Source organism: Diadema antillarum, unplaced genomic scaffold, assembly GCF_040938485.1.
Source record: "Diadema antillarum isolate AM-2024a unplaced genomic scaffold, OU_Dant_1.0 seq00000420_RagTag, whole genome shotgun sequence".
NCBI classification, from domain to species: Eukaryota; Metazoa; Echinodermata; class Echinoidea; order Diadematoida; family Diadematidae; genus Diadema; species Diadema antillarum.
This window is the reverse complement of record NW_027271405.1, coordinates 600,204-620,836: the sequence shown is the minus strand read 5'-3', so window position 1 is coordinate 620,836 and position 20,633 is coordinate 600,204. Positions and strand designations below refer to the sequence as shown.

The window sequence follows — 20,633 nt, the reverse complement described above, 5'->3', positions numbered from 1 at the left end:
TCAGTATAGATTGTAATATTTCGTGTTTAGAAAACTGCGACAGTGTATATGTGTTTCTGTTAGTGTGTGTTTGTGTGTATGCGTGCACAGTTGTTGTTGTGAAGAGAGAGAGAGAGAGAGGGAGGGGGAGAGATATTTCATAGGCGAAGTTCTACTAGTTGGTGTTGTTTTCAGCAAATTGCACTCCGCTCCTGCTGATTTCCTCCTACTGTTTCAAATGTGGAACGTTGTAATGCTTTATTTAGCATCCAATTTCATTCGCTTAAGTGAAAAAAATAACAACAACGTACAGATTCTCAGTGTGACATTAATAGGCCGGTTTAAGAGGTGAGTAGATCATTAAGTTGTACAATGAGCGCGGATGGGCAATTAATTAGGAACGGTTGGCAACTTCGTTCATTGCATTCATCAATGCGTTAAGTATATAGCTTAACATGACAACAATATGCAACGAGTCGTGAATGAGACACTTGGTGGCCTACCGGCATCTTTGCTGAAAGGACTAAAACATCTGCCTTCTGTGTAGGTCAATTGTTTTGTTTACCATCATTCATAAGGAAAAATGCAGGCTCGGACTTTTCCTTAATGTTGATTATTGATTCACTGATCTTATGACTTCAAATCGCTATAAGAACTGGGTGAAACACCTTGCTATTGGTTAATCTTCCTTAGAAAAATTTGCCTTAAAGATATATATTACTCTTTTTTTTCACTGTTTAACACAGAAGATATATGTTTTTCCAAATCTTGAGGTAAATTGCTTGTGAATTTCATGACAACATGCAACTTGTACCGGAATGCACTTGTATATCATTGGCACCTTGTATCATTTTCCGTATCTCTGTATGATGGTGTGATAATGATGTCGAACAAGTCGATCCAAGTCATAAATGCCATGTTTCAAGAATCCACGGTATAAAAGCCACTAGAGGTAAATTCATCGCCCTGCGTATGGATGCTGCGCAGATGCCTGATCACATTTCAAGCAAATGACCCACTGCTGTTGCCATAACCACAACAACATTAACGTTCGTCTTCCTGCGCTTTTAAGCTCAACTCGTCTGGGGGAGAATTCATTATTTGCACGGAGAATGGACGATCGCCTGCTAATGACTATCACGCATCAATTATCGTCTTAGGTTATTGCCATTTGGTGTGGAATATCGTAAAATATTTGTCTTGTCTCAGAGGGGAAATGGAATGATTTGAAAGACAGGCAGCGGGGAGGACAATGAGTGTAAACGATAGCGAGAGAGGAGAAAATGCGAACGTGGAGGAAGCTCCAATCAGTTACGGAAAAATAATGTAGGCATCTGTGTGGATAGTAAATTTATGCACAGTGGTATATAACACGCTCCCTGTTCCTCTTAGTAGCGGTCGCTTTGAATATGATGTGCGCGGGGGACCGGTATGATATGACGGCTGAGTGAGAGAAGGAAATTACAAGCTTAACTATGTGCCCTCTGCGTACCAACGATCGCTTAAAGGGGGACATGACTCCTTCGCTGGATGCGGCGTCTTACCATCAACCGAAATAACAATCAATAATAAGTTTTGTTTGCCTCTCATGTTTTTACTGTTACGTAGACGTCTGAATAGAGTGATGTTGTGACGAGTTTTGTTTTATTATGTTTTTTTCTCAAGGAATATATAAGCCGTCTCCTCTTACAGCTGAATGCAACAGCGTGTAAACAATCCAAACCGAAACTGTTATGGCGACGGGTAGTTTTTAGAATAGCAGAGTAACTGTTTCCGTTGAGTTACAGACTTTATACCAACTGGAATTTTTTAACTCAGTTGATAATCATTGACACTGATCAGCTGTAAATATCCTACATGGACGTCAATTCATTGTAATAAGCTAAAGTTTAAGGTCCTCGTTCATTGTTTAACAGCTGATCAGATAATGATAATACATGTACTATAATCATAGCTCTCTTTGAATGTGGGTGTGTGCGAGCGCGATATAGATGTTGTGGATGTAACAACAATTAATGAGGAAGCCACTGACTAAAATAATCCAGCCATCTCGACTAACATATGCGAAGAAATGTAATGAACCATGTTACCGATACGGAGTTATGAGTATCTTAATTAACGTGTGATTTTTGTATATCAAATTACTGGCACTCACATCTCAATAAAGGAAGATCAAAATCAGTTTCGCTCTAAAGAGAAAGCGGAGTCATAATTATTGAAAGAGATGAAAGGGATGGGGGTGGGGGAGAGAATAGAAAGAGGGTGAGAGAGAGAGAGAGAGAGAGAGAGGCAGACACGTTCATAGTTACACAGAAGAGGAGACAAAAAAGAATCGTGACTGGTGACTTGTCACTGATCAATGGCGCCGTGCATAACCTGTTACTGTCCACTGAAAATGAATTATTCATCATCACATCATCAAAATGATATATCGCGTGTGGAGACTAATAGAAAAACCCCAATAAAAGGCACGCACATATACATGTATATGTATACGTATGTATATACATATATATGTGTGTGTGTGTGTGTGTGTGCGTGTATGTGTGTTGCGTGTTGTATATTGTTTACATAAATTTAACCCTAACAGGGTGGGGGGGGGGCAGAATCCGCCCCCCCCCCCTCGACGTTTCGCGCTATATTTCTGTAACGCGAGAAGGCCTCGTCGCGAGGCTTCTTGACTTTCTTCGTTCAAGTCTCGCGCAACTTTTGAGACCAAATTTGCAATGTCCGCGCATACTTTTTCGAAGCCACGCCCATTTTTGTAACGGCATGTCTCCCCGAAACGGGCACAATTTTGTGATTTTGTGTACATTTCCTGTGGAAAACAGTGCTGTGTCATAAAAGTCATAAAAACCTGATTATTTTTGTAATCAATCACTTTCATTGATTGATTTTATGCTAATTATGGTAGAAAAGTGGTCAGTGACAATTTCCAATAAAAAACAAACAAAAAACAAAAGTTGAAAAACAAAGAAATACAATAGAAATTCTGAAAACAATAAAATACATAAGAATTGAATTGAGTTTTGGAAGTTTTTGTGATGAACAATTGTTGAATATGCTAAAACATATTTACAGACCAAAAAGTAGACTCTCAATGCTTTTAATTAGGCTAAAATATGATCTTGAGCTTAATTTGCATAATTTATTAATGAAAATTAGAAATTGATTGTTTCAAAAAATCTTATGACACAATCTTGTAGATTATGACGTGGGTGTCACGCATGCCAAATTTCGTCGCGATCGCACCACCGATGGCCGAGATCTCGGGGGAGGGGGAGGGGGGGGGGGGGAGGCGGAATCCGCCGCCCTCCGGTTTTAGCATGGCAAAAAAAGCCCGGCCTGATTAGGATTAAGATGAATGTTTTGTCGTGGTGTAAAATTATAGAAATCAAATAAAGAATTTTGAAAAAACAAAAAAGTGTGTTTGTGTGTGCGTTAGTTTGTGTGTGTGCGTGTGTGTGTGTGTGTGTGTGTGCGTGTGTGTGTGTGTGTGTGTGTGTGTGATAGTAGCTTTATCCTTCTGTCGGAGGAAATTTACAACACTGATCATTATTTAGTTCGCATGTCGGTCTTAAATGAAACTGAGGGTATACTAATAGTTTCCATGTCAATGGGCACTTGGACTCTACTCGCAGCATATACCACGACTTGCCATACAATTGCCATATGTGTCAAATTAGGGCTGGAAAATGATAACACTGTGGTGGAGAAGAGGGTGATGATGGTAAACACCCATCGCTCGAAATGCTAACTATGGGGGACAAAGAGTTCTTGAGTTACAGCAGTCGCCCGTGTACACTCCGCATTATATTACACATTATTTCGCAGCTGTTTTGAGAGGGAGGGTCTTGTTTTATGTTATATATAGTGTTAGCAAGTTTGCAAGCTGCTGCCAGTGCTCTGCCTTAGTAAAAAATATGTCGAATTATGAGTGCAGTGTTTTCCCTGACACAAGCATCCAGTGGCGACAAATGTATAACTTTCATGTTTTATTTTGTTGTTGTTGTTGCTCAAAAAGAGTGGTATACCGCTCTCTTCACTCAATTGATCTTTGCATTTATTCATGACGGAGTGTTGTGGTAAACTTTGATTTAGCAGCCACTCAAGAAATAAACAGAAAATGTGGACCAGAATAGTCTAAACTGTAGCCCCCCCCCCCCCCCCCCCCCATCGCATGTCAGTGCGAGAAGACGCACTCTAAATAACGTGTACACGAGTAAATGACACGATTACACGATGGTGCTGAAATCGAGACAGGTGCGCTGACACAGCCACTCAATGCAAGGTTGTAAATCATAGGGTCGGTGTTTTCGAGCTTTAGGAAAGTAGGATAGATAACTCAAAGCCTCTGGCTTAACTCAGTAGCTTAATTACTCAGTAGTTCCTCTTTCGATCAAATGGTGACCTTTACGCTCCACGTTGTACACCTCACTTTCACTGCTATAAAAGAATGTTTTGATAATAAATTATACTCATGTGTTTTTATGCTAACCCAGCGGTATACCTTCGATACACACCTTCCACTATAAGTGAGGATGTTTAAATGGGCTCACTTGCTGCTAGAAGCAAATCTTACATGCTAAACATAAGTGAGCATTCGATGCAGTCTGAATCATTATGAAACTTTGTCCAGAAAGATGACCGTATACTCTGAAATCTCAGGGCGACTATAGACTTTCTTCCGTAATCCAAGAAAGAGAAAGATGAACTCAACAAGCGTGCATAATCATAACCAAAACCGATATAATGTTACTACACATTGATCTCTCAGACACGATGCTGTTTTTTCATCATAATAATTGCCATGGACAGAAACTGCAAGGGCTCGTTCAAAGCAGTTGCTACCCTTTTTTGCACTTATTGGTTGCTGTTGGTTGGGTTTTTGTTTTTTCATTTGCTTCGCTTTTTGCCTCACAGTTGCCGAACGGCGTTTTTTTTTTCTCACACCGTGTGATATTGAGTTCGTTGCTCCGCCCACACGCTTACAAGGGAGGCCGATAATGCTGTTCATCTGGAGGGTTATTGACCATGACCTATGGCAGAAAGATAAATACACTCGTGTCTTCTGTTAGCGGTCACACTGCTACCATCTCCCGTCCTCGCTCTCTGTCTGTCTATCTGTCTGTCCGTTGTTGTCCCTTCTCTCTTCTTTCTTCCTCGTCGCTTCTGCCTTTGTCTCTGTCTCTTTTTTCTCTCTACAGAACCCTCTCTTTTTCTGACTGTTTATGCAGGTATACGACTGCCTGTGTAGTCATACCTGCGCAAACCTAGCCTCTACTTTTCAGTTCTGTTTAATCGAGCAGGCCACGGAAAGCCATCCGGATACCAAGAAGAGAGAGAAAAAAAAATCCAAGCGTAGGTAATCACATCGTGTTGCTGATATTATGTTTTCTACGAGGAAGGATCTGTGCGAAACCAAGCTAATCGGTAATCAAGCTCTCACTATCAGCGCCGGGTGATGTGATGATTCGCTTATCCTTTTCCTCTTCAGCTCCCATAAATTTTGTGACGGACACAATATCAATCGATGAAGAATCATCGGCCTGTACACTGTTTATTATAGGAAGGGATGTTGATGGGCTCGAGTTCCCACATCCCTGATTCAGTGTAGGCCTACCACTGATACGAGCCCACTTACCAACATCCGCGTGAATGGTCTTTTAGTGAAAACGGTATCAAACAACTTTGCGTTTATCACGTCATCGGGCTGCTTGCTAGTAAATTACGGGGATTGTTTAAGCATGTAATGCGTAACCATACTTTCAGCACATAGTTTGGGTAGTGCCATTGGAAGTGTTTGATATTATTACCATATTGGTATACCATAACGACAAAGGGGGGGGGCTTCAGTGACCTTATGTACCTACAAGTCTTTCAAACAGAGTGATGGTGCCACCATTAAGTGATAGGCCTACCATTGTTTTCACGGCGTTCATTGCTCTTAATTTATGCATGCAGGCAGGACACGTAATTCTACACACTGGAATGTACAAGCAAGAAGTGGGGGCATTTCCACATCCTTGGTACGAATTATAAAAAAAAATCATTTTTTTTTTAATCTTTAGTTTTTTTTTTAAATTCTTTAATTCAGTTTTTATTTTCCACATATTTAAAATAAAACAAATACAAATACAAGTCACATTGGAAAAAAGTGCACTGCTTGACTCAATCAAGGTAGTTGGTGTTCTCTGCATCTCAACTGATATCTACATCATATACTTCTCCTCATCCTCCACATCCTATAGTATTCAACATAAAACATAGTCAAAGTCTATACTCTGGATAGATAACTATAAGAGTGTTTTCCAGTAAACATATCTTTCCACTTTCTCTTGAACTTACTCACTTGCCTATTCTGAATTGCAATTAACTTCTCACTTTTATATATCTTTTCCCATTTCATCAACAACAAAAAACATAAAGGAGGGAAGAATTCCAAGAAACCTGCATATAAAAATCATGTTGCTCAGGTTGAAGACAAAATGATATTCTCGACGCGCCCCTTTGATCCTATAAAGAGTAAGATAGGGTCAATCTCAAATTGTATTCGATTCTTTGTTTGCTTTTATTTGCGTGGGGATTCTTTTTTTCAGCCTGGCAAACGTTGCAGCTTTTTCTTTCACCCTCCCTGAGTAAAACACACGCCCCGCCTATCAGTTGTTGCTACATTAGCCAGCGAAAACTCGTCGTTTTTTTTTTCATAAAAAGTCACATGATTATGCTCTCTCTAGATGAAAGAAAGATGGATACCAAAAAGTATGTCAACCGAATTCCCTCTGCTTTCAACTAGCTGTAACGAATGCTAGCAGAAAGTATCATATTTGTGGGGTACTGTTACGCTCATAATCAAATCATAATGCTCTCTGATATGTATCAGTTTGTCTTTGTTTTCTCGCATAGAACAGAGGCATGGAGCTGTTCATGTACGTTGGGTCGATGTGTTTGTATAAGTGTGGGCCCATCTGCCTCTGTCAGTGGGGTATATGTGCCATTATTAAAAGGTCTGCACTGTGTGAGCTGGTTTTTTTTTTCTCTCTCTTTCTCTCTCTATCTATCTCTCTATATATAACATGTATAAGGCATATATATATATATATATATATATATATATATATATAATATATATAATATGTATATATATATATATATTATATATATGTGTGTGTGTGTGTGTGTGTGTGTGTGTGTGTGTGTCTGTCTGTCTGTCTGTCTGTCTGTCTGTCATTCCTCGCGTCTACTTGGGTTCTCTTTCCGATTGAGGAGCGTCTGAATGCTTGACAAGTATAATAGCGACGCCAATCCTTTTGTTTCGTGAGCACTGCAGGGGTTCGACTGCTAGGCTATGTACAACTGATGCAGCAAAGCTCTTCACTAGATTATGGTTGGAATCAGATACCACTTACGTTTACGCAGGCTTTAGATCGCTATTGAAACTTTAATATTATACACAACCGAAACTTATATCGCAACCCCAGGAGCGTTATGTTTGTATGTAGTGATTGTGTGTCTGTGTGTATGTGTGTAATTGTTTGTGTGTGTGTGTTTATGGGTGTGTGTGTGTGTGTGTTTATGTGTGTGTGTGTGTGTGTATGTGTGTGTGTGTGTGTGTGTTTGTGTATCAACAGGATAAAAAGACAATTACCCAAGAAGGAAATCTGTATCTCATATTAATATCCTCTTATGTAATACAGTATCCTGATATTCGTTGCCGATTGTGTGTGTATCGTGTGTACTTAAATTTCCTTATACACTACAAATACAATATATATATATATATATATATATATATATAATTATATATATACACTGTTGGTGTTGCCCCTGTTATCAACAAGGACCTGCAAATGAAATTGCAAAAGTTAATTTAACCAGAAAAGAACGAGTATCAATGAAATTGCTATGCAGCTTAGAAGAAAAAAAACAGAGTGCGGAAAAATATTTTGCATTTCGATGTTTGACAGTGCGACGCTAAATTGTACCCACACATTGAAAATACATGTATATGTATAGGAAGGGATAGCAGATGACAAGACTTGCCAGTAATTGCAACCTTGAGGATTTTAATGGCTTCTTTTAATACAGCGTGCCCTGTAATTAGCGGGTCAGAGATTTCATGGATATGATTTTTGTCGCCAAGGTTCTATTTTACATGAACGTGTAAGGGTTTGTCCACATCGTGCGATGCAGGCTGGATGTTGACGGCAAGTCTTCAGCGGTATAGAAGATGCAGAGAATTGTATGTAGCATGTTGTATTGAGCACAGAAGCCAACTCATCTTTCTCCCTCTCTCTCTCTCCTGCCGGGCTACTTTCCCCCGTGACGCAAATCCCCCTCACTCCGAGATGAAACGATGAAAGGAATATATGTGATTTGATGGAAAATATGCGAGGAGACGGTGAGTATAACCTAACCTCGTACAGTCACAGCCGCTTTGGGAGCTATAGGAAACAGCGGGGGATGTAAAATGAAATTATCAATTCAGAATATAACGTTCAACTTGGAAACAGTACCGGGCTGCAATGTGTTATAGCGAATAGGGCTTACTTTCAATTCGTTCGGATAGGAGAAACGACATGTTTTTGAAGATGCTGATATCCAGAATATGAGGAAATATAATTTACTTACTGAGTACGTATGCAAGCATCCACTCCGCATTGGTTGTCACGAGACAACTTAATTTTTTTTTCACCCGGCGAATGAAGGTAATGTCACTGCGCTGGAAAAAACAACACACAAACACACCAAAAATAAGAACAGGGGAAAACGGTTGGTGGACCGTCTTTGAACGTGAGTGTTGACTCGTTCATGTATAAAACATAGCCACTTTGCATCCATGCCCAACGCACCACTTTACCGTCACTGTATTTTTGCAGAGCACATTCTGCATTGTGTTAAGACGTCTCGATTCGACGCAAGCGACAATATTATGCGCCATGCACTTTGTACCGTAGAGTGAGTTGTCATTTACTATCGGCTGCGGGGAAATGGAATTCGGTGCTTACTTAGAGAAATAGAGAAATTGTTAATGGCATGTATTTGCGTATCATTAATTACACACAGTGCATATCTATAACCGATGACGATCCAAAGGACAATGGAAATTGTTAAAAATCTCATCTAGAGGCTTGTATTAAATGAATACTGAAGGGAAGGGTATTCTTGCTTTCTAACCCAAATTTTCTCTTCATTTCTACTACTAGTAGTCACGACGATAAGGCCATGATAGAATCGGAAGAGCAACTTCCATAGATGTTGTCAAACCTTCAGCTATTATACTTCTAAGGTCTCTTTATACCCCCTTCAACCTAATTAGTGATACAGTTTACTCCTCTTCCATTCTTTGTATTCGGTGATTCCTTATTTTACCTGTATACAAAACTATATTATGTTTCAGTAGAAAACTGAAACATGTATATATATATATATATATATATATATATATATATATATATATATATATATTGTATGTTTATATATGTTTCAGTAGATAACTGAAACATGTATATATATATATATAAATATATATATATATATTTATATATATGTTTATATATGTTTCAGTAGATAACTGAAACATATATATATATATATATATATATATATATATATAAGTTTTCTACCCAGTTTGAATTTGCCATATCAAAGAGAACGCTATACGCATTGATATTCATTTAATATCTGCATTATATCATAACATCGCGTATCATTTACGACCTTGACTTATAGTCGGTCTGGAAAGTCAGGTCTGTATGTGTGTGTGTGTGTGTGTGTGTGTGTGTGTGTGTGTGTGTGTGTGCGTGTGTGTGTGTGTGTGTGTGTGTTTTATTGGGTGATCTGACAATCAAATCATCCTGGCAAGGTGCAGTGAGACCGGCTTTATATATCCCGTGACAACTCTTCACACGTGTTATAAGAGATGGACTTGCTTCCTTTTGCCCTGAGGCTAATTCAGTGCAAACGGATGCCCAGCCACTTCCTCTATGTAGCGCTAATGTCTTTCCATATACCAACGGGATCAAAGAGTAGCTCCTTATGGGTCAAATAACAACATACTAGTAGCGATTCTTTGTTCTGCGATACGCATGATACGCACAAAATTGTCCTCACTTCCCGTCTAAATAGGATCGAAAGCAATCCGACATACACGCATATGAAGCCTCAAAACCATACCAATAACGCTCACCAGGGGCACATATCTTATATACTAGTTGGCAACAATCGCGTGTGTATAGATATATAGATATATCTGCCTTTTATTTGCAGTACAATATCATTCATAATGTAAGTCATTCCACTCGTAATGAACACGTACAAAATTATCATCAGTTTACAAACAGTGGCAAAAATCACTAGATGAAGGAAAAGAAGGGTACGACTAGGATTTTGTTCATCATAATATAGTCTGAGGAGTGAAGTGCACTATCGACAAGTTCACGTGAGTTTTTGACTCATTTGGTATGATCACATAATTATATCAATGACAATGATTCGCCCGCTTCCCTAACTACTTAACGCAGTCTATTTAAGATTCTTTAGTATTGAGAACTACTGCAATCAGGATCAATTACCAAGCACTGTTATTACTGCAACACTCAATGACAATCAATCAATCAATTCCAGTGTAAAAGAAAACACATTCTCCCTTATTGCGCTTAACGGCAGAGGGGTTACGTAGTGTTCAGTCACCTCTATAACAAAGCAAATAGACTATCTCCTTTAAAACACCCAACATTGTATCCTGAAACCAAGTTTGGAAACATTTTTAGGTTTGTGGTTAGATAAATGACATTTGGTGACAATCGGGCAAAGCAAAATAACAAGAATAAGACAAACTACAATGAGGTCGTCAACGCAGTGAGCTTCATACAAATGACCCAGCACAAGACATTCGACAATGTTTCAAACGAGTAAATTTTGCAAAACCAGAGAGCACATGCACATCTCAGGTGTGCAGTGCGGTATAAAGTGACTTGGCAGGTCCATTAGAGGACCGTTAATGGACGCTTTCTCTATGCCCCACCTGTACACAAGACCATATAGGTTCGCGCTGTAGGATGTCCAGTGATAGCAGTTAAGCCACACTATCAATTTGAGGAAATGGTTCGAACTTCCTGAAAGTGTTTCCTTGTTTGTTCTTCCGTTGAGATTTTTTTTTGCTGTTGAAAATCCTCGGTATCGTCACACACTTGGTTAGAAAAGCGCTTATAACGGAACATACGCACACACACACACACACACACACACACATTCACACACACAATATTGGTATTACATGTGTTGTCATGTCTGTCTTCATCGGGTAACTGTTACAATCCGCGAATAAGCAGAACCAAAGAACAACAACCCAATGTCAAAACAGCTGCTATATTACACAGCTAGGTTAGAGTTGCTGTTTAATTGTTCATACCATTTCTGCTCGCATCTAATAAGAGACAGGAAGAGAATATCTCTATGAGTTAAACAGATTATTCATTTTAATATTGCAATGAGAGAAGCAAGTGAAATATTCGTGACCTATTTCAAAGTGGTTGCTGGCTTCTACACTTATGCCGAATGGTTTGTGTATTTTTGCGTGAGTGATAACAAACATTGTGCGATAGGTCATCAAAGTATGATAACGAATTAGATTTAAAACTGCTTAAATGTTCCTAATTTAAGATAATGAAACAAGAACGAAGATGATAAATTGAGGAGTTGCTGTCTGATGAATATCAGTACACACGGTTTCATTTCTGTGAGCATAACACAATGAAGGGTAACTAATGTCGCTCATACTATATGATCCACACACGAAAGAAAAAAATCCCACTCCAAATGACATTATGCTTCTACACTAATAATCGTAACATAATAATAAGGTCTCCTTTGTCCAGGGTAGCCTCTTCAGTGTTGCCATTGCTCTACCAGAGGGCCCTGTTATTACTATTACCCCAACGTTGTCAGGTACCCATCTATACACCTGGGTCGAGAGGGACGTGATGGGTAAAAACATCTTGTCCAAGGACGTAAGCACTGGGCGGGACTCGAACTCGGGTCTTCCGATTGGGAATCGGATGTTTTATCCAATATGTACATGCCACAGCGCCCCCCCCCCCCCCCCAAAAAAAAAAAAAAAAAAAATGTGTGTGAAATTCTTAAAAACCTCACCACGATCCATCTACACATCATGAGAGCGACGTACCGACGGGCACATTAACTGTTTGTGTTAGATGGGGAGACCCACATAAATATTTGCCGAGGGACTGCGGCTGCCCAGTAATTTATGCATGAATTAGGCATCATGCAACCTCGACGAGGTCTGTAACAGATAACACGTACTCTTTTGATAAGGTGTCTCTCTCCATCAAGGCATAAAATAAAAAGACAAGTAGAAGCTGGAAATGGGCGGACACCATCGGAGAAGGATCGATAATATGCGCGTGGGGAAAAACTGTCTGACAACAGCCGAGTTACACCGTCACGCATAATGTTTCTACCATATGTCTTTCAGTGCCTACAATGTGCGTGTGTGCATTTGTCCTATGTTGCTTAAATTGGTCCCACTGTGGAATGTTCTATGATTAACAAAACTCTTGCTACACGACACATTGGTTTTTAAACCAAAACTCTATCAAGTGTCTTAGTTTTACACTCATTTAGTACAAATAATAATCAAATCGTTACTACATACAAACATGGTGTTCTTCTTGTCATCACTCAAAATACATTAAACATGCTCTCATCACCTCTCTGCAGAATATTTTAAATCAGCCATGGAAAAGTTGAATTTTTCTTATCTTACAAATGTCCCATCGATCATATAACTGACCTATCAGAAAAAAAGAAGCAAATATAGGAAATATCAGGATCTAGGAAACAGAGTGTTCATATAATTATATAAACATGGTTGGACCTTTGGAATATTATTTTGTTGGAATTGTTTGTATCTCACCGCATGAGCTTTATATTCTCAGATATTTGTGCTACGCACAATGTGGGGTGTATTTGTTCAATTACTTTGGCTTCTGTAAAGGAGTAATAACATTTTTCTCAGTTTCAACACTGAACTAAATACCTGGATTGGTCACTGAACTTGGTCCTTCATATGACTGTTAACAATGACTAATAATATAATCTCAGGAATGTGATTTTTTTTCCTTTGAGTATATGCAAAACATACAGCGCGATGACGACCATCGTTCAACGTGCAATATAAATATCATATCTCGTTTCTATATCTCCTAGCACTTTAACAGGCCTTGTTTTTCTGCATAGTGCATGTATCTCCACTACCCTATACATGACCCATCGACATCATCGTACCCCCATTCCACAGAGATTTTCTCTCATCGGAAGCAAAGTTTGTCGCTTCCGGCCACCCATCGAAGTGCACCAGATCACAGTCCGATAAATCCGACTTCTGTTGGTCGACTATCAGGTCAGTGTCAGACATGTAGGGCTGTGATCCGATGACTCAAGATCGTCCTATGCAGATCACGCGTCACACGTCTGACAACAAAGAGATCACACTCATCTGATAGTCGACCAACCAAACCGGATTCATCAGAATGCGATCCGATACACTCCGTAAGCAACAATCTTTGTTCCGATGAGTAACCGATGAGAAAGAATCTCTGCGGAATTTGGGTATTATAGGTTGCTATACGAGCAGAGGTATGCATGATAGTTCCACTCTTCAACACACTCCCCTGACAAAGATGCTCAGTCCATACATTGCTTTGAAAGAGTCCAAAAATAATAACTCCTGGTCAGTTCATCATATCCCGCTGTTTGATTGAGATTGGTATTGTTCCAATGCCATAAAGGACTGTTTGATTGATTTGATGTGGTTGAAGATGTAGTAACAGATAATGGCTGAGAACGATTCCCATCCCAGGTACTTATATGGGCACTTAATATGGGTCGGTCTAGGGGCGTGTAATGAACATTCAATCGATGAAAACCTGGCGTGAAAAATTCCCATGTAGTACATGTAGTATTTCTTTCTTGCGTGTCGACAATGCAAGACAGGAAAGGAAAACACACATAGAAAAGGGGACATTCCTGTAGAGAGAAGGACTGCGATTCTCGCGTCTCCAGAAATCATCATAATTTATTCCCCCGGATCTGCGAATGTACACTCTCCTTAAGGAACAAGCACTCGATATGCGTTAATCATCCAAGACACTAGGGAACCCATGCTGACTGGTCTCGATGAGGAGAAGGGGGGGGGGGGGGGAATCGATGGAGAAAGAAAGTGAGCGAAGGAGGGATGGGAGAGAGACTGATTAACTACTAGTCACAGAGTCGCATTACCAATCTATTCTCAAAAAGGGGGCAATATTTTGACATTTCTTTTCTAACGAGTAGCTTCAAATCTTGGTGCCGCACAAGTAATGACATGGTACAGATCCAATAATGTGTGCGTCATACAGTTATTGTTTCGCACCAGTCAATGCATCAGATTAAACACAAGAAGGCTGTCTGAACAGTCTTGATTGGATGGATAATCCTGATAGAACACATCAAATCCAGCGCCTACGCTTCTCCTTTCGATACAACCAGGTTGAATCACAGTAAAGACGATGTATGAATAGAATATTTCCCTTCGCTGCCTTCTCCGCGTGGATCTTGTGGAAGGTCGTCAACGCTGGATGAGCTCAATGATGGCCAGAGATCATGGGGCGCTAAGAAATACTTGGCTGAAAGGTCAAGTGACCCTCGGCACTCATCAATATCATAGCTAATATTTCAAGATATCAGTACTGCATTGTGTCGTCGTTGTCCGTACTACTCTCCGATCTAAGATCGTTGAAACACGAACTCATTGTAGTGATGCCACTTACTTTCTTCGGTCTCTGGCGGCCCCACCAGGGCGCTCGTGCCGGACGCGCAGCAGCTGATGAAGCGAAAGCCTGTCGCTGCCAACAAGTCGAATGCCTGCTCCAGATAGATGTGTTTCAGATAAAATCTGGCACTGTATCTGCTGCTCTGGCCGCGATCCGGGTCGCGACTCTCATTGAGAGTGTCCCCGAACACCTCCCTGGCCAGCGACACCTTCCCGCTGACCAAAATCCTGTACACCTTCCTGAACTTCACATCTGCAAGTCCATCGCGCCCGAAGGCGAACGTACCGCGGTATCCTATGGTGAGAAACCCAGCCGCCTTTCCCGAAGCCCCGTTAGTTGGGAGAGAATTTGCCGAGGCTGCTGCGTTCGTGTGACCCGAGGAGCCAAGCATGCTCATTAGGCCCGCCAGCCGGTAGAACCTGGCCTCCTCGTACAAGCGAGAAACTTCGGTGAAATCCTCCGGCAGCAGTAATTTATGAGTCCGCAGATAGTCTAGAATATACCGAAATAATTGACCATCACGATCGATGAAATATCTACCTCTCGAGTCTCTATGCAATAGTCCAGACTCGGATCTTCCTGTAAATAGCTCCGCTAGGAGCGAGTCTCTGTCCTTGGTTAGAGTCGATAAAGCTGTTGTGTAGGACTGTCCACCCACATTGAGTTCCACCACAGCGGGGAATGGCTCCAGGTCCGACGACATTTTGGGGATTTTGTGCAGCTCAGTGAATAAATAAGACACATCAACAAAGTCTGCATGGAAGGCCTGAATCCGAAGTGACAAGCGAGTGCACAACCATCTGCTCCCGCTAAATGTTGTGTTGCAAGTACTGCCTCTACTGCGGTGCGACCTGCACTCCGCTTTGTGCTATCCACTCCGAAGCGAGCTCAGTATGCAAGTGACGATATCTGAGCACTGCATGCGACTTTGAGCGTAATGCGCATACTATCGCCACCACGCTGAGCTGCCGACTGCGATGTGCGTCGCAGAGCACGTAGACGGGCGACTCGGCGTCGCGACGAATCAACGCGCTCTGAGCATGCTAAGCATTGTTCGCCATCGTCAGCTGATCGTCTGCATGTATTCCCCGCGACATCTAGCGATGTAATTTTAGCTGCCTGTATATCTTTGCAATAATGTCATTCTGAAAAAAGTGAAATAAAACCAAGCTTAAATCACCACACGTTTCCATCTATTTCTCATTACTTCTGAACAGAATTCCCGACAGCATCAGGTCATAACCGGTAAAGTCTGTTTATGCGCGACGTTGCAATTATCGAATGCCATGTCTGATGAAAACGTTAACCCCTAAGTGTTGTTTTTATTGTACCCATTGGACTTGGCTTTTAAATAGATTAGTGAGGAAACGGTCGCACGGCATCATGGCTCATTCTTAAAACATTTGGAACTGCTACAAAAGCTGTATTATGGGAATACCTTTAAAAAGAAAAAAAGAAAAGTGTTCAAACTGTCCCTAGCACTAACGAATATATATATATATATATATATATATATATATATATATATGTATATATATACATATATATATGTATATATATACATATATATATATATATATAATCATATATATATATACATATATATGTATACATATATATATTATTTATTGCAAAATGAGCTAATAAAGCCCCATTTTTAAACATTTCAAAGTAAGTCCATCATGAGATTAAATTAAACCTTTCCAGTAATATCTCACTGATAACAAGGAGTATTCTAGAAGTTATGATTAAAAATGTCCTGTCTTTTTTTTTATTATTTTCCTTGCTTTTTAGCAGCTTTAATCATAAATATCTCATTTTAACAAGAATGGAGCTAGCTCATTTTGCGATAAAACTCTTCATAAATTTACTTCGATCTACTTACAAGCACTTCTCGTGAGGACTGAAATGTTGACAATTTATGTTTAGTGCTTATTTATAGTTTTCATTAATGCAATAATAGTCTGCTCCGTCAAACACATAAACATTCATGTTACTACATGTCTTTCGCAATCAAAATGATTTTCCCCCGACTGTGGCCCTCCACTTAAACATCTATACCTGAAACCAAGCGTTATCAATTTTCTTTTTTAGAACAAAAACTACTAACATGATTAAGCGTTGTCCAAAAACCCCAAATGCAAGCACTTTATTTTTTCAATCATTCTATTTTTCAAATTGTCTTCCTGCTTGTGCGTCTTCCTTGTTGCGGTTTTGGGATTTAATACCAGTGACGAAAATGTTATCAGAGTTACCGTGACGATTAATCATTGAGCCACGAGGATGTGAAAATATAGCTGACAATATTGATTAAAACTTGCCGGTATTTCCTCCTGTGTAGAAGGAAGCTTTCTTTTGTCTCTATAATTTTTCCCCACTGACAATAGTAAAATGGTGACACAGAAGAAATTTGTTCTATAATTTTGTTCACTAGATAGGAGCGTTCGAATATCGCAGCCTGCCTCTTGAAAAACACGGAAATGGTTGTAGCCCATTCCCGAACATCAGCTTTGTTCTAGCACATGTGGTGATATGTAATAGTGTAAAACGTTGTCTTGTTCAATTGTATGGCCAGCCTTTTATCCACAAGTTTGCTTGTCTGTATTGAAAGGGTTAATTCCTTGGTATAAAACATTATACTCGTAATTAAGGTGTTTTGTGGAAACAAATTAATCAACAAAAAAGACGGTTTGATTGTAGCCATCGGAATCAAAGGATTTTTTTTCTCTTTTTTTTTGCGAATTACATGTCTATCAAACTCATCACTGAGAGCGACTGTGCTTTTGCTAAGGTGCCAGTGCTCGAAATAGATATAAAGTTCTTATCATACGGTAAATTGCCTGATTTACTTCCTTTTGAAGCCTATGTCGTTTAGAGATAGATGTGTGCTGTGTTGTCTTTGTATCTTGATTCTTGGGATAACTGAACGCAAAAGCTCTATAGAGGGCGCGCGTCCATCAATTCGTGCAGTGCTCCAAGGTCGCGCATCGAAGAGAAGTTTGATCATTATTTCAAGTCACAGCTATACCACAAAACACTTGTTCTCTAATATCAGCAAGTGACTGGTTTATGCATATAGCTTTGGTAATATTGATACTGCAGTTTTTTTTTTATTGCAATTATTGTGGACGTCTTCAGAAATGAGGATGGGATAAATGACTTCCCCCTCGGAGTGTTTGAACGTTGTCCGAGACACCTAGTATCTCGCCAGATCAATTGCGATGCGTTACTGATTGTACAAGTTCTTGTCGATACAATCTACAGTATGAAGACAATTTACTTACTAAGATGATAAAACTATTCACTGACATGAAGATATGGAGAATGCAATAGCTTAGTGAGCCCTGTTTTGTAATCTAAATGAATATTACAGCATGATGTGTGGGCCTAAAGGTGACTTTTATTCAGCGGTATTACATAATGACACATGAGTAGATCTTTCAACGTTTTACAACAGTTTATGTAGTTTCGACTTTTTTTTGTTTTCTAGAGTCACATTACATAGCAGATCTAGCTCTGTATCGATACACTCTACTTTGAAAGTAAATATTTCTTTAAAGGAGATGGATGCTTTGTTTGTTGTGTTAAAATGCAATGGGTCTGTCTTCATCATAATGTATATATAATTATATATACGATATATCATGTATATAATATGTACATACGTATATTATGTCGTCTTGAGTTCTGCTTTGAATTGATTCTAAACTTAGAAGAGCTTGCCGTTAACCCTTTCTGTACCAAAGAGTCAAATGCACACAAACTTCACACATGAACCTATGGACTGGTAATAAATGTGGCATGAAAAGGGTTAATATACCAAACATCGGTTTGTAATGTCTGCAGTCAAAGGAAGACTAAAGGACTTTGTGATGGTGATGTGAATGCATCATGTAAAAACAGGTAGAGATGTGAGTCAGCGCTAAGTCCATTCCCTCTTGCTACTTGACAAAGTTGGGGCAGAAGCGATGTGTATTTCCATGATTACTATACTCTGATACAATGGAGACGATGTTGACATATCTTCCAGGGGAACTGAGAAGGGTTTACGTAAGACACAAATGAAATTACACTCTGAGCGAAAGGAAAGTGAACAAATCCTGCGCTTAGAGGAGGTTGAAAAATGAGATAGAAAAAATAAGACTAAGGGAGAAAGAAATAGAGGAAAAACAGATTGACAGAAAGAAAGAAAGAAAGAAAGAAAGGAGAGAGAGAAGGAGAGGAAGATGAATTAAGATAGATGGATAGAAGAGAGGTGGTGGGAGATAGACGGAGAAAGAAGGAGGAGGGGATGGGAACCTTGACTCATTTCGCACACCTGAATCACTCAATGTTGGTTCGGAACAGAGACCTGTTTACCAACGCTTTATGGATAATGCATTTAGTTGTCATCAAGCCGTCGCATCTGTATGGTGGAAATGCTGAAAGCTTAAAACACATGGCGGAAGGTAGTCACTAAGTGGTAATGTGACTCGTGTATATTACTTGTTTAAATTTCTAACACTCATGATGTTTAATCTCCCGGCCGCTTTTTATGTGTGTGTATGTGTGCTATAAGATGAAAAAAAAAATCTGATTCAAAGGAATGGAAAACGATGTCATATTCGAAGCAGTATTGGATGCCGAAGACCAACAATTGAAACTGGGTTAATAGATGGGTTAATAAATTACCTGGGTCCATTAAAAGGACCGGTCGGGATATTACGTAGGAAGCATGCAGAGAAGAAAGAAATATAGTAGGAGGGAAAAGATCAAAAATGGACGGTAATATTACGACACGCCTGATGGGAAAAGAGTAAGAATGAGAGAAAAAGAAATGGGCGAAAGGGGGACGGGGAGGGAGAGGGAGAGATAGATAGATAGATAGATAGATACAGAGTAAGAAAGATATATGTACATATATATATATATATATATATATATATATATATATATATATATATATATATATATTTACAGAGAGAGAGAGAGAGAGAGAGAGAGAGAGAGAGAGAGAGAGAGAGAGGGAGAGAGGGAGGGAGAGAGGGAGAGCGAGAACATCTATTCAGATCCAGAACCAATATTATTGGGTTTAAAGCGTGAGTTCAAGAAGGCAATTATCTTTCAACGCGGTAATGAATTCATAAATTATCAAAATAAAGTTTCTTGAATACATATCACCACCTCCACATTTTTTCAGTCATGAATATGATGATTGAAAATTGTGCTTGAATTCTAACGATACGGACCAGTTATAGCTGGATAGTTCTTCTAATAAATGTCAGTTTGTCAATATGCATTAATGAATGATAGTTTGCGGAATGATTTATATTCTTATGTATAATAACCCCATTTGCTCGGAATACCTGAAGAAGCTGTTACCTTAATCATTTATCATTAGAAGTGACAAAATATGCTTATGCGCAGATGATTATTAAATTCATAACAATAAAGCGCATTATGCAACGGGTAACTTTCGTTATAATCAAGCGATCATCATCAACAACGGAGGCACGTACCCTGACCAAGGGAAGTACTGTACCAAACGTTACATTTGCAAAATTAGATTCTAGGCGGATGGGTTTACCGTTTAAACAAGGAGGTGGGGAAACGATATCGAGTTAATATCTCATCAAAAACTGACTTCGTCTGATCAGCTCATTAGACTTAAAATGACATCATCACGCAACCATGACAACGCAGAGATGAACACACGAAGCACAGCGGAAAGTGAACGACGCAATATTCATCAGACACACCTCACAAGCAGGAGGCATTGATGCCTTTCCCTTCACGTGTCATTTGAGATGCAGGGCAGAGAGAAGAAGCATTTTATTTATT

The 20,633-nt window shown here is 39.5% G+C and overlaps 1 protein-coding gene across 1 annotated transcript; it reads right to left on the bottom strand.

The window, feature by feature from the left end:
- Nucleotides 1–12,387: 12,387 nt before the first annotated feature.
- LOC139732412 (BTB/POZ domain-containing protein KCTD8-like) lies at nucleotides 12,388–15,694 on the bottom strand. Its single transcript, XM_071643277.1, has one exon. It carries the CDS (start codon nucleotides 15,514–15,516, stop codon nucleotides 14,767–14,769), a length of 750 nt encoding a protein of 249 aa, XP_071499378.1. The 5' UTR covers nucleotides 15,517–15,694; the 3' UTR covers nucleotides 12,388–14,766.
- Between the last annotated feature and the right edge of the window lie 4,939 nt (nucleotides 15,695–20,633).

Coding starts and splice junctions, on each gene's coding strand:
- LOC139732412 (XM_071643277.1), bottom strand. CDS start 15,516: ATGTCGTCGGACCTGGAGCCATTCCCCGCTGTGGTGGAACTCAATGTG.